Genomic DNA, 14,735 nt, shown 5'->3' on the forward strand with positions numbered 1-14,735 from the left:
ATCAAGGGAGCATACGGAAAGAATCTGCTAGATCTATTGTTGTATCTTGTAAGTGAATCCAGAGAAGAACAAAATGCTAGATAGGTACAGCCACCTCAGCAGAATGGCCTATGGTGACAGTTAAATGCACAGCCATAAAATGGGCAACAATAGAATTTGGGTAAGTCATCAGAGTATGAAAGTTGAGCTAAGTCCTATCCTTCTTCAGGGCACTGAATTTACTCTCTTCAATCAGATGTCTTCAGGATTTTTTCTTTCACTCAAGAACAACCATGAAAATCTAATATTCTAGAATTAAAGCATTTGTCTAACATCTAGTAACAAGGAAAGAGGACCAATGCTTATTTACCAGTGGGAAGCCACACCATGAGAATATGCTTATACCGGTTTCAAAAACTAACAGCAGAAATAAAATATTTGAGAATGATTGATTTTATTCACATGTTGGATTATTCAGAAAAAAAAGAAGAAGAAGAAGCCAAGAATGATGCTATGGTAATGAACCTTTTAAATCCTTCAAGTGAATTAAGTTCTAGGAATTCTGTCATTTGAGATCTAAATGTTTTCTGGTATTTTCTATAAGCAGGATAAATGTAAGCAAAAACAAAATAATTTTTATGTCAGTGTCTTGCATCTGATATTTTTTCATGTAAATTTCTGAGGCACTGCTTTGTTTTATGCAGTACATTCAGAAAGTGCACATTTTTGTATTTATGGGAGAAAATCAAGTTTCAATACTTTCATGCCTTTTAAACAATGCACCATTGGCTAACAAGAGTTTCTCAATACTCAACATGTTAGATCGATGGAGAAATAGTCTAAATTCTATCCTCACAATTACATTACCAGATAATAACTTTATAATCAAGTATTTCTTTCAACTAAAATATGGGAGTCGAGTGGTAGGTACAGCTTCCTCTTTGAATGCTTTCTCTACATCAATCTGACAGTCTAATTGAAGAATTAAAGCAATTTAAGTGTCTCTGCACTAGGAAGACTTTATACACAAGAATCCACATTCTTCTTGTGTTTCAAATCTATTTTTATTGCCTCCACAGCCCCCATACCAGAACTGACCACATATTTTCTGCTCTTTGTCGTAGTACCACTTCAAAATGTAATTCTGACATTCTCCACTATCTTGAACAAGGTCACATGCATCTGGAAAAGGGAAATAAGAGACAGATTTAATGAAAGAAAAATCCACCCTTCTCAGCATCGTAAACGCAGGGAAAAATAACGTTCAGTGCGAACTGTCAGACAAAAGGAGTAGCCAGTGTTCAAGGTCTTACAGAGGTTCACTAGGTATTCATCTATAACTCCACAGTGCCAGTGTGAAGACACTCTTTTTATGATTGCTTTACCCAGAAAGAATGCCTGAAACAATTAGGCTTTCATTGCCTTAAAGAGAATGACTGCTAAAAGGTTTTTAGTTTGCTAGCATAAATTTTTAATAAAATGACTGTAAAATAACCATACCTGGTCCACAGGGACTAGGAGAATAAACTTTTTAATAATTCCCCTCTTCATGATTCCAACTTCTTATACTGGTATCCACCAATAAAATTTCATAAATTAGTATACATAGGTTGTTCAACTATCCATGCTAGTGTCTTAGCCAAATCCAAAAGTATTATAGATTTAAATTGCATAAATTTGCAAAGTAGCTGAGAGAAGCACACTTAGTAGCAATCTGGTATTCAGTAAGAACAGATTCTAATCATCTTTCAGCCATGTAAATTCAGAGTTACTCAAAGGAAGACAGAAAGGCAGCTCTAGACTTTGGTGTCAATACAACATTAAAGAGAAGAACTGAGAAATAAAGACATATAACAATAAAATTAAAGATTTAAAATTGCATAACCTTCTCCTAATAAACTGAAAAGCAAAAATCTCAAGAGATGAGCACAAAGTACATGTCTCAAAAGGCAAATTCTGGGACTGAGCTGCATATCTTTAGAAGTAAACTGTTGGATCACTTATTACACAGGATTGGGGAAGGCAGTTCATATATGTCTCATAAGTGACTTCGGTAATTTCTCACTTAAGTGACTCTTCTTCCTCAAAGGAAATTGTATTATTTTATTTTATTTTATTTTATTTTATTTTATTTTATTTTATTTTATTTTATTTTATTTTATTTTATTTTATTTGTAAAGTATAAACAGTAACATATCTTCCTGTTACTGATCCTATGCCATGCTGAATGAGGCTACCAGATATTTCCAGAACCATTCTTGAATGGAGAAGGATGAAAAACAAAGGGATAACACCTGTAGAAATGACCTACCACACCCAAAAGATGCAGATACCTTTTCATTTATTTTCATATAAATTCTCTCTAATTGTAGTTTAAACAATAAAAACACTCAATAGTGTTACAAGAACATTGGTGACAAATAATCTCATAATCAGCTTTCCATACCTATATTTAATGGCAAATCTGCAATGAAAAATGTGTAATTAGGAAGCACAGTTAAAGACCTGAAGAATATATATTTTGATACCTCTGCTGATGGATCCTGTTCCTCCTACAGGAACAGACTGTAGCAGAGATATATTTAGTTCGTCCATGCTGAGCTAAATTAGCAGCAGGAGTAACTCACTAATTACAGTGCAACATGGAAATTTTAAAATGGTCGATTATTTTATATCATATTATTACAAAAAGTTATAAATCAAAACAGAAGTTATAATGACACCTTTAGTTCTGTCTTTACTATATAGATTTGGACTGAATATTAACATATGGTGACTAAAAGCTTTGGAAAAATGCAATTGGAAATTCTTCATCTTGTAAAAATATTCACTCAAATCCTTCATAGTTTAGTCTTTTTACTGAATTAAAAAAGATTTTCATATTCTAGAGTCATACCATAATCATTACAGGCACCTCTAGTTTCTACTGTTGTCTCTAAGTTTTTCTTGTTCTTCTGAGCTTTTCCACACTCTTGAAGCTTTTCTCTTTTACCATTTTCCTCTGTGAAATATTCATTCTCCTCATAATCATCTCTCATTTCTGGCGTTGTATATACAGGTTCTTTGGTGTTCTCTTTCCTACTCTTCATGACTCTACTTTCATTTTTTTCAATGTCTTCTAAAATTTGATGGGAACCACTTTCAGCCATTCCAGGAAAAGGTATCCTTCCAAGGAGAGGGGAAAAATATTTAAGCACTAATATGACCTTAGAAAATACATCTGGCTCATTCCTTCTGAAAAACATGAAAAAACCTTTGACCCCAATCCCACTTCTGTTATAAATACTTTGAATGTACACCTAACCCAAAGGGATAAATCTTACATTCAGATGTATGCACTCAAAAAGTTAAATATGCAATTTCCAACCTTTCAGTCATGGATGCTTCCTGTTGTATGTCTCCGCGATCCAAGTTTTCACACTCTTCTTGAAGTTCAGGAGAAGGATAACTGTTCGTTTTTTCTGTGAGAAAGCACAGGTAGCAGGGATGAGTTTTGAAGTCCTCAAAACCCCAGTATGGTTAATAAAAACCACTACATGGCTGTTTTTGTGAACTAGAGTTTGCATCTTTCAATAAGTAAGACACTATATCCAGAGTGGTCAACACTGTGCCCAGAAAAATGAAAATTATTATAGAGATGAGATAAATGAGAACACCTCCTGAACCAATCTTTCATACTTTTGTCCTGCTCTTTAATAGACTGCTTATCCTTCTATAGAAACTTTGACATCTCCAAGCATATGCTTCTGATAAGGATTTTAAATAAGTGGCAATTTCCTTTTTGATACTCTCTTGTTTCCACATCAAAGCATCTAAGACCTGCTAATCTGCATGAATGCATCTTGAAAAGTAAGTCCTCACTCTGCTCTATAGAGAGGTTAAGGTCAAATGTGCAAAATATTTATCTTGTACCTGTTCCAAAGTCTAAATACACATAAACAACTCAGTAGATCTGGACTTGCCAATGGTCTGAGGAGAAATGTGTGCCTAAATCAGGAATATGACTGTGTTCTCTTAGCTGAAGAATGGTCTGTCTTTAATGGAAGTGGAGTACACAAAGCCACACATTAAACAAAAACTTAAGGGAAAAAGACTACTTAAGACCAGAATAGAATGCTGTTCTGTCATTACTGGCACTTTTATTAATGTCCAGCATCTGAGGTAAACTAATTATGAAAGATTAGCAGCAGTTATGACCAGGAACTGAATGATAGGACATATACTCTGTCTACCTTTTTCTACACAGCATTTGTCTTTCTTTCCATAACTGAAGCAAATGCCTCTGTATGATACTTACGTTGTAGAAGATTCAGGAATGCCCGGCTAAACCTCTGAGCATATGCCATCTCTGGTGTGGAAACCCTGCCCAGTGTCAGTGAGTGTTGGTCTGTGGGGGAGCTTGACAGCTCCATCAGCTGATAGTCACTCACATCGCTGCCAAGTGCAAGAGTGAACAAGGTGAATCCTTGGCACTTGGCTCCGAGTGAAATCTCTCTCAGCCTTTCTCTGTCCCATGTGCTTGTTTTGCTTCCGACTATTGTAAATATGACCCTGTGTTTCCTTTGTCTGGGGGCTTTAAAGAACACATTCTCGACTGTCCACTGTAGAGCAGAAGCAATGGCTGATGGCCCCTCCAGCTGGTGAACAGAATCTTGGATGTGTTTCTTCATCAAATCTTTATTGCTGTATGTGACTAGGTCAAACTCCAAGGCCACAGGTGTCTGGTTTCTGCCAGGCAGGAAGCCCCTGGGAGCTTGCTGCACCAGTGCCACTCTGATGCCTCCGTATGATTCATTTGGCTGTGAGGAAACGACAAACTGATCCAACATGTTGCTCACAAAGTCTTTGGCTCTCTGAAACTCTTCACTGCTAATGCTGCGAGAGCTCTCCATGATGTAAGTTATATCCATATCCATCTGAACCAGGGGAGAAAAAGGCACCTCACAGTTGGTTCTTGGATTGCATTTATCTAGAGAGGAAAAGCCAATAGGCACTGAACTATTTAACAATACAACAAAAGCAATGATTTTTAAAAATTTCACACAGTCCTGTAGATCTGTATTAGTTTGTATGGCCAGGTTTTGGTAGTGCAGGGCTCTACAGGGGTAGCTTCTGTAAAATCTAATGGAAGCTTCATCCACATCCAGCAGAGCCAATGCCAGCTAGCTCCAAGAGAGACATGCCACTGGCCAAGCCAATTAGAAATGGTGGGCATGCCTCTGTGATAACATATTTAAGAAGAGAAAAAAGTTATTGTGCAGATTTAATTGTGGCCAGAGAAAAGCAGAGTGAAAATATGTGAGAGAAACAACTATGTAGAAACTAAGGTTAGTGGAGAAGGAGGGGAGGAGGTTCTCCAAGTCCTGGAGCAGAGATTTCCCTGTAGCCCATGGTAAAGACTATGGTGAGGCAGCTGTGCCCCTGCAGCCCACGGAGATCCATGGGAATGCAGAGATCCAATTAGAGCTTGTGGATGAACCCCACGCTACAGCAGGTGGATGCCTGAGAGGAGGCTGTGAAGGTGTGGGAGGCCCATGCTGGAGTAGGCTCCTGGCAGGGACCTGCTGACCCATGGAGAGAGGAGCCCAGGCTAGAGCAGGTTTTCTGGCAAGACTTGTGATCCTGTGCCTGAAGGACTGCACTCCATGGAAGAGTGGCCCATGCTGCAGCAGTTTGGAGAGGACTGTTGCCCATGGGATGAACTCATATTGCACCAGTTTGCAGAGAACTGTTACTCATGGCATGGACTACATCGGAGAAGTTCATGAAGAACTATCTCCCATGGGAGGGACCCCATGCTCTCCCTGAGCAGTGGCAGAAATAGCATGTGATGAACTGACCATAACCCTCATTCCCCATCTCTGTGTGCCACTGGTAGGGAGATGGTAAGTCTGAGAAGGAGGGAGGGGTGGGGGGAAAGTGCTTTTAAGGTCTAATTTTGTTGTGATGTGGATTTTCTGCTTTAAGTTTTCAAGCTAGCTTTATATTTCATTTGTGTGTTATGATTTAAATTATACATGCCATTATGTGTCGTTTCTCTGTGTCCCTGCCTCTGTTTCTAGAACCTTCCTTGCCAATCTTCCCTCTCTCGATATATCATTTGCTGTTTCATATCATTACATTGCTTCTGCTATTCCCATTGGATCTAGTTCTGTATTCCCTGCCCTAGACTCCTCCCTGAGTGCATTCTCATTGGTTGTTTGCTTTGTATCGCCCCATCTATAAAACCCACGGCGGGACATGTGCTCCCCATCTTTGGGGTCCAGCTTTTAGTTGTTATGCTTCAGTTATACCTGTAATAAATCTCCTTAGTTTACCCCAAGACCCGTCTCGCCTCCACTCCATCTCTGCTTCTGAAATAGACACTGCCGAGAACATCGGAGTCCCTAGGTGGGGGGGTGAGAGCTCCCCAGGGGGGAAGGTGTCGCACCCCTGGCCGCTGTGTGCCCTGGGACTGGAGAGAGTCACACACCGCGACATAATTTTACTTTTTGTTATCCTGTGCTGATTTTTTAGTAATATATTCAATTAATATTTCTAATTCGAGTTTGTTTTGCCTGGGGCAGTATTTGATGAGTGATCTCTCTCTGTCCTTATCTCAACTCATCAACCTTTCTTTGTATTTTCTATCCCCTGCCCAGCTGTGAAGGGGAGTGATAAAGAGGCTTTGATGGGTGTCTGGCATCCAAACAGGGTGAACCCACAACAAAATCTTTTTTTATTTTTCCTAAACTTTGATTTTAAAAAACCAACCAATCAATAAAAACAAAACAAAACAAAAACCCCAAAAACAACCAACCAAAAAAACAAAACCCAAACAAACAACCCCCCCACAAAACCTAATCAATTTGGAAGCTGTGGCAGGATGTCTACCCCTCCGTCCTCTCTACCACTGATAGTCAGTGGTAAAGAGATAACCTGAGGGCTGAAAGACCCAGCAAAGGGTTTTCTCTGGCACCAAAAGGGCTCAGGCCTCAGCTAAGAATCAACATCTTAGTCTGGAGAGCAGATGTGGAAAGAGATAAAGGAAATATTCTTGACTGAGACACTGTTTTACAAACCATAAAAGACACATGAGTTATCACAGAGGCAGAAGCCTTCTACACACATGCCCTGAAAGTGTGGGGGACCTCTACCCAGAGCCTGGACAAAGGTTCCATTGTTACTTCCTTGGGGATTGAGGGAAAGAACCACAATATGTGGGTCCCCTAGCAACACTTGGAAGGTAAGATACATTGAATCTTAAGTTATATTACTTCTTTGCTAGCTTTAACGTTAATAGGTACCTTTAACCTCACGCTGTATATATCTAGTAGTTGTTCCTCTTTTTGTACTTACTCCTATGTAGTATTAAAGTCTTATGTATGTTACTTTTCTGTCTGTTAAATAAATAATTCATTCTATAATAAACCAAATCAACCACTATTAAAGAGCTTGTGAATGAGAGCGGGTTTTGGGGTGCTGGCCACCTTAGTAAAGCTACTGCCTGCTGCCAGAGGACTGGGCAAAAGGCAAGGACTTATCTAAACCCCTACTTCCACTTGTAACAGGAGCTTGAAATCTTTTTGTTCTAGTAAGGAACAACAGATGAGTCTTGCTGAAGAAGGTTTTGCGATACCATGGGAAATTATTCATACATGAGAGCAGAAAAACATTCATAGGGTAAAATCTCATAGCTAACATTCCCTGGAGAAATTTTCTTCTGTTGAAATCTAAATACTATAAAGGATACAGAAATGATACAGAATCAAATTCTATTTTTTCATCTCAGATCATTGTTCAACATTTAACATATTATCATTTAGTAGCTTCTCCCCCTCTCACAGCCTAGAATTTACAACAAATGAGCCTAGTTTCCCCAAGTCATATTGCTATTTTAAGTGCATTTCTGTTAAAAAGGAAATGCTAAACAAAGTAATACATTTCACATGGCTGAGACAGAAATTAATTAAACAGCTTTGTGATTTTGATATTCTAATTCTACTATCCACTGAAGAGGAAGTTAAAATTGTAACCCCTCAGCAGTGGTATTCTGCAACTACAAAATGATCTGTCACAGAGGGCAAGAAAGCCCAGTTGCAGAAGGGTTCAACTAGCTAGGAATGTCAGAGACAGAAAAAGGAGTAAACTTTCCACTCCTGTAAAGGACTGAAGGTTCTCTTGGAGATGATAAGGAACACCCACAGCACTGTCTTGCAGCCATCCCAGAATGGGAACACACAGATATCCCTATGGGCTGCAGAACTGGGCTGAGTTGTTCCATGCAACCAACTACACAGTTCTTAACATCTCTCTGCAAACTCCTTATAGAACCATTTACGGCAGTAGGATTCTGACTAGTGCATTGTTCATTAATATTTCTCTTTTTTATTTAAGCACAGATCTGTTTAAGGTGTACCATAAAAATTTCCACCAACATATTGAAAAAAAAAAAAAAAAAAAAAAAAAAAAAAAAAAAAAAAAAGCTATAGAACTTGTAATTGACATGGTAAATAGACCAATACAATACAACAGATGCGATTTTTAGATGTCTTACCAAAGCAAAGTGTACAATATGTGATGCCCTCCAAATTTTCATCTTGTTGGCTTTCCCAAACAAATAATTGAAATCTTCTCGTGTCATCAATCTGTGTTTTAAAGCAGACACAAAAGCAACATTAAGAAGACAGGCAAAATATACAAAGACCTTCCCTGTTTTCTTTTTTTTTTTCTGCCAGGGAAGGATTATCACTTTTTTCTTTTCTTAATAGGATGCAATTTTTCTACAGAGAAAAGAGAAGGATATCTCAGCTTTTTCTGTGACAAAGAGTGAAGATAATTTCTTGGGAGAGAAAATCCTAGGATTAGAAAGTTTTAGCACGAGAGAAACCTATGTTTTTCCTGAGATCATCAGAAGAAAGACAATCTTTCACAGTGGAAGATTTGACCACAGAAATGCTTGAGGAACTCTGAAGATGCTCCAAGATTCTACAACTTCATTGACCACCACCCAACCCCACCCAGATGTGATCCAATGGAAAAGCATTTCCTTGTGGACTAAGATAAATAAAAATGCCTCTAAAATATCACAGTATTACAGGAAATAAACATATATAAATAAGCTATAACGGTAAGCAAAGAAATAATTACTTCTTTGCATTAAACTTTGGCTTTGTGTGTTATACACCACACAATTAATTTCTGATTAATATCTGTAAAGAATGTTACAGACAGAACTCTTCAAAGGAATTAGAATTGGAAATGATAGTGTGTGTGTCTCTAAACTAAAGCTCCTAAAGCAAAGTAGATCCAGTAAGCATCTGTGGCTACAGATTTGTAGGATCATAAAGATTACACCATCTCTCGACTGCAAGGGCAGAAGTCCATCCGAAAGGAAAAGGGGAGTTGCATTTACTTTGGGGTGGTGGTGAGGTTGGTTGCCTTGCCATCTTTGTAAACTTAAGGGAATGCTGGGTGAATTTTTTGCCTTTCCTCCTGCTAAGCAGCTCCTCTAAACTTTTCTACTCTGAAAACCGATTCATGTAAAGTCACCAGATGTCATCACATGCTTACAAATTTGTAATCTGCTTATACTAAAGAAAATACTGATTCTTCTTCCTGTTTATCCCATGGAACAACCCTGGCAATAAACAATAAGTTTCCTTCTCGTATGTCAGCAGAGATTTGTTATTCTGGTAAATTATCATTCAGCCAGAAAAATACATGAATCAACTAATTATTATGAAGCTGCTTGAGAATAAATATAGTATAAATAATAAAGATGTTGCTAGATGACTGATACAGATGTTGCTAGACCAGAACTCAGACTCCAAATTTTGCACTTTTTATGATGTACAAGTGAACATATTTCCTTTTATAAAGACAATTTTGAGGAAACAGCAGCTGGAAAAAAAATTAATTTGAAATAGTTAAAACTGAGCACAGATGATATTAAAACAAACTGAAAAGACAGAGAACATATAATCTATATTATGAAACCTTAAATAAATATAGAATTGCTTTCCTTTTGTACCTTATAAAATGGACTGTTTACTTTTGTTTACTATCTTTTAGATGAAGTCATATTTTAAAACAAAAATTCATCATTTTCTCATGTACAAATGGCAGTAAAGATATAAAAAGGGGCTTTGCTAATTTAATTTTCTTTTGAAAAAGTTAGAATGCTTGAAGCCTACTACTAATTTTTCTAGAAACTAGGGCCAGAGTTTGCTCGTTAAATAGTTACTACATCACAACTTCAGAAGTGTAATAACATAGGTAAATAAGTGAAATTAACACAACATTATGGAAATTCTCTGATTTGCCCTAAAAGCACAAGTGATTAATAATTCATGTTCAGAAAAAGGTCAGATAGTGATCAATACGGTCAAGTGAATCTTTGTTAAAATAGTAACCTTTAATGTAGGCCCTTCTAATAAGGGACTGGACAGTTTCTGTAGAACTTAGGCTTGAGAACAGGATTCCCTCAAATCCTAGCAGATACTCAGAAAGTGGGTGAGTGACTGAGTTTTCAATAGGCTGTCTACTTACAGAGAAGGCACGTCTGACATTTGGCACTTCACTGAAGGCAATAACCACTGGAGTGATGTCCAAGGCACTCAACTCAAGCACAGCTGTGCTGATGGCAACATCATCCTGCGATGGACCATTGGCAAAAAATAGGGCAACTTTTCTTGTGAGGATGCCCTGACGGACACGTTTGAAGACATTTCTTGCAACAAATCTCATAGCCGCCCCAATATTTCGTTTTCCACTGGATATCTCTAGTGGGATTCTCTGGACTGCTTGTAGCAGAAAGTTGGTTTTTTGGAATTCAGAGAATCGGATGAGGTAGTGCATGTTGGTATTGAAAGAAACAACAGAGACACGAGCGCCAGTTGGGCAATTGCTTTCACTGATCTTAATGGTCTTCAGCAATGACATAACAATGTTTCTCATTCTTTCAAATGCAGCTGGTGTAACATCATCAGACATATCCAAGGCAAAAACCACTTCAGTTGGATAAGCTGGGCATGTGTCTGTATATTGAAGGAGAAAAGTTGTGTGAGAACCTCTCCACAACTCAAACATTGTTAGTTTTTTCTTCAAGTCCATCAAAGAATGGATGTGCAGAGATCAGATGGGCTTACCTGATGAGCACGCTAGAAGGAAGAGAGGGAGAGCAATTAAATTAGTTTGAACTCATATGCATTAAAATAGTGATATAGTCACTTGCTTTCAATGAAGAGCCTGGCTCAAAATTCAGGCAACTGGCAGAGTCTGTCAATGCAAGACCACTTTTACAATAAAATATTGAAACCTCTTTTACAATAAAATATTGAAATAGTGCTATTTTACTGGATAAGAATTTTAAAACTTGTCCTGGGTTCTGCTGAGCGTACATGTCTGAGAACAAACATACCTAAACTGGGAGACAGCTGATATGCAAATACTGTCTTTCTCAGAGAACTCCCCGAAGTATGTTAGCACAATGCCAAAGATTCATTTATCTTTAGTGAGGAATAGATATTTGTTATAATTTTTGCAATAAACAGATAGGAAAAATGAGCAAAAAGCATAAGTCTGCTTCATACACCTGTTGAAACCCCCTCACAGTTAACAACTAGCAGTCAAACTGAACCCAGATACAAACTACCAGTTTATAGGGTTTCCAATGAAGGCTGTTCCATTTCGGAAGGGTGAATGGGTGAAAACAGAGGTAAAAGAAGATGTTCTCCACTCACGGCAGTTTTTTCGGGTAAAATTCACAAGTTCACAAGGCTGCAGGTTCAAAATTTAAAAAAAAAAAGGAATTAATGGCAAATCCCAGACCACCCCAGACTGGGAATCTTACTGTTGTTTTGAGCTGAAGGTTGTATCCCAGCTCCTAAAATAACTTCCATTACAGTAAATCCAGAATCACACAGTCCAGTTCCTTTCTATAACAGATAATTCAGGGACTCTCTTCCCTTGCTGCAGAAACCAGGCACATTGTTTTAGACATGTTCTGTTGACATTTAATGATGTTCTGAAGCATTAAAACAATCATTCCATTCTTTATGAATGAGTGCCATCCATTATTTATTTTGTGTAATAAACTGATCTAAGATGTCACCAGTCAATGGCACTTCCATAAACAATGGGCATTCCAATAGTGACACACATAGGAAAAGAGAGATCCATGAAAGAGGAGAGGATGCCCTCTGGACACAGAACACACCTGCAATAGTACTGCCTGCAGGTAGTCACCCATGCAAGGACTAATGAAGTGTTTACTCAGAAGTGTTCCTTTCACGTGGGATTAGGATTCCGAAGAAATCCTGCACTTCTATTCCCAGTGAAAATAACTTGCTGAAGAAATGCCTTCCTTTACAAGAGAGGAAAAAAGTAACCCTAACATAAGCTGGTGTGTAAACTGATAGGAGAGAAGAAACAGATAATATTAAATGTCCAACACTTTGTAAAAATTTGGACATGGTATTAATCCAAATGCATAAATATTTCTCATTCCTTGGTTGCTTCCAGAATGGAAGAACCTACTGCACACTCTGACAAGCAAATGGAAAAAATACTATTTTGTAATAGCTAATTGTGCTCATTGCTGTCAGTGATTATCAACAGAAACGAAACCAGATAATTCCATGCAGTATAGATAGCTGTAAGGTGATTACTTACATCCATTAACATGGTGCCCACTGGTCCCTTGGCACCCTGAAACAAGTTAAACACAGGTCCAAAAAATCAGAACCTGATAATGTATTTCCATGTATTACTCTGTAGCCCAAAGAAAATGCAGGCAAACAGTGTTTCCCAGGAAGCATTTATGAATTTGCCAGGAGACAGCAGTTCCCAGCACAGATTTCTGTGGACTTGCTCAGAGTTGCAGGCTATTTGTCAGATTTATTTCTCAGTCCATTTTCCTTAGTGGTTTTTAAACGTTCAATACCAGTTGCCCTTGAGGAGCAATATAATTCAGATTTGGGTTCCTTTAAAAACAGCGGTTTCTGTGCTATGGTTCTGTTATTTGCACTTCACACACTTTCCAACACCTGGTGTGTGACAAGTCTTCCCTCTCCTCTTGCACAGTGCAATCCCCACAGTTCTACCTTGAAGGATCCTGCAGACTGTACACACATCATGACACCTTTGCCTACTCTGCAACTTTCTCCTTGGCATCTGTGGAAATGTGACAGCACTCCAAGCATCTTTTTTTTCAAAATAAAAGTATTGTTTAATCTTCGTAACAGGAATGAAATACAGGGAAAGTAACTAATTTTCAAGGGAACTTGAATATTCATCACATGTGCATTTCAGATGCCTAAGACTAAGAAAATTTTCTCTTACTCTCAGGGAGTTCCAGTGAGATACACCAGAAAAATCTGAACTTCACATCCTACTTCTTTTCCTCACCCTCCCTCTACCATAACACTACAGTTTACTAAAATTATATACTTCCTTACATCTCAAAATTACAGCCCTGTCTGCATATTTGTTCTTTCCCCTTTGAATTAACCTTCCATTCCTCTATCTGGCTGAGCTTCAGATACCTTCCTCACCTCCTCTGCTGTCTTGCTGCTATAGCACCATCACTGCCATTCCATGCTTTTTTTCTTCTTATGTTTCCCAGCAGGTCCATTTTCTTCTTTGGTACTGTTTAGCAAGAGTTAATTGTGAATTGCCTGGGTCCTAAAGAAGGCTACTTACAGTAGCTCAGTGGTGGTGACGGAGCTGTGCAGACTTGACATATATGGATAATCAAATCACCAAGGATGGGTAAAACAAGCCTGTTGTGGCTGGCCCTGCCTACTACCTTCACCTCTTCCTGCATTCCTATCTCTTCCACTTCTTACAGGGTTCCCACTTTCTCATTTTACTGATGCACTGCTACAGCAACAATCCCACCAAGCCCATACATCCCAAGCTCTACTCTCATTTGAAGAGGAGATCTTGAAATACCTCTGAGGACTTCTTGGACCACGGACTGGCAAGGCCCACAGCAGTGGCTCATCAACTCACAAGATCTATCTGTAAATACTGTGAGTGGCCAAGCAGCAGAGAGGGCAATGCACTCCAGCTGGCACTCTTAACCATCCTTGTGCCCAGCATCACAGAATAAATTGGGACACATACATTCATTAACCAACACAGAGTATTGAGAAGGGCAAAAAACATTTTCTAAATTGCACACATCATGTGGTCTGTGTTATACAGGTAAAGATAATGTTACCAATAATGTTCCACATTTAAACTGAAAGAGTAAGCTTAAGAAAGTTTAACAAGAAAATCATTAACAGTAGGGATTGTTTCTGGTCACCATGGAGCTGATTTTCAGAACTGCCACAGGACAGACTCATACAGGGACTAACTACCTAAACAGTTAGTCCTAAATCCTATTGAGATCCACAACCCTTTTACCTGCTTAGATAGGGAATAAAACATTTTTTGGTATAAAATGCAGAACACAGACACTGGAAAAGTACCTCAAGACATCTACTTGTATTATGGATTAACAGGTTATGGTCAATTTAAGCTTTAAATAAGTGCCTATAACTGCAAGTCTGATTTTAAATTACTTTTTTTTTAAGTTAAAAAAAATGCATTGGCTTTTACCAGATCTATTCAGTTCTATATTTCAGTATTCCCATTTCTTTTAATTAGATATGCATGCAGCCTAAAGACAATACCAAATACTGTGGAAGAAATTCTGGCCAGCATTGTATTGTCACAGTTCCATTTTCAGCAGGAGGTGCTTCTGTGCACACACATCCACAGGCAAG

At 38.3% G+C, this 14,735-nt stretch overlaps 2 protein-coding genes across 2 annotated transcripts in view; both read right to left on the minus strand.

Annotated features, from left to right (window-relative positions):
* Window positions 1–11,090, minus strand: LOC134555972 (collagen alpha-4(VI) chain-like). Its single transcript, XM_063408094.1, has 6 exons — window positions 10,510–11,090; window positions 8,516–8,606; window positions 4,277–4,948; window positions 3,347–3,440; window positions 2,876–3,144; window positions 1–1,161 (listed from the first exon to the last, which is right to left on the minus strand). Exons 1-6 carry the CDS (start codon window positions 11,071–11,073, stop codon window positions 989–991), a joined length of 1,863 nt encoding a protein of 620 aa, XP_063264164.1. The 5' UTR covers window positions 11,074–11,090; the 3' UTR covers window positions 1–988.
* LOC134547112 (collagen alpha-4(VI) chain-like) overlaps window positions 11,002–14,735 on the minus strand; it is a 26,689-nt gene continuing 22,955 nt past the window's right edge. The window contains exons 15-17 of the mRNA XM_063390729.1: window positions 12,634–12,669; window positions 11,703–11,739; window positions 11,002–11,120 (exon numbers count right to left, since the gene is read on the minus strand). Of these exons, the coding sequence (XP_063246799.1) occupies window positions 11,095–11,120; window positions 11,703–11,739; window positions 12,634–12,669 (99 nt within the window). The 3' untranslated portion in view covers window positions 11,002–11,094. The remainder of the gene's footprint in view (window positions 11,121–11,702; window positions 11,740–12,633; window positions 12,670–14,735) is intronic.

Source organism: Prinia subflava, chromosome 1 (assembly GCF_021018805.1).
Source record: "Prinia subflava isolate CZ2003 ecotype Zambia chromosome 1, Cam_Psub_1.2, whole genome shotgun sequence".
In the NCBI taxonomy this organism is placed as follows: Eukaryota; Metazoa; Chordata; class Aves; order Passeriformes; family Cisticolidae; genus Prinia; species Prinia subflava.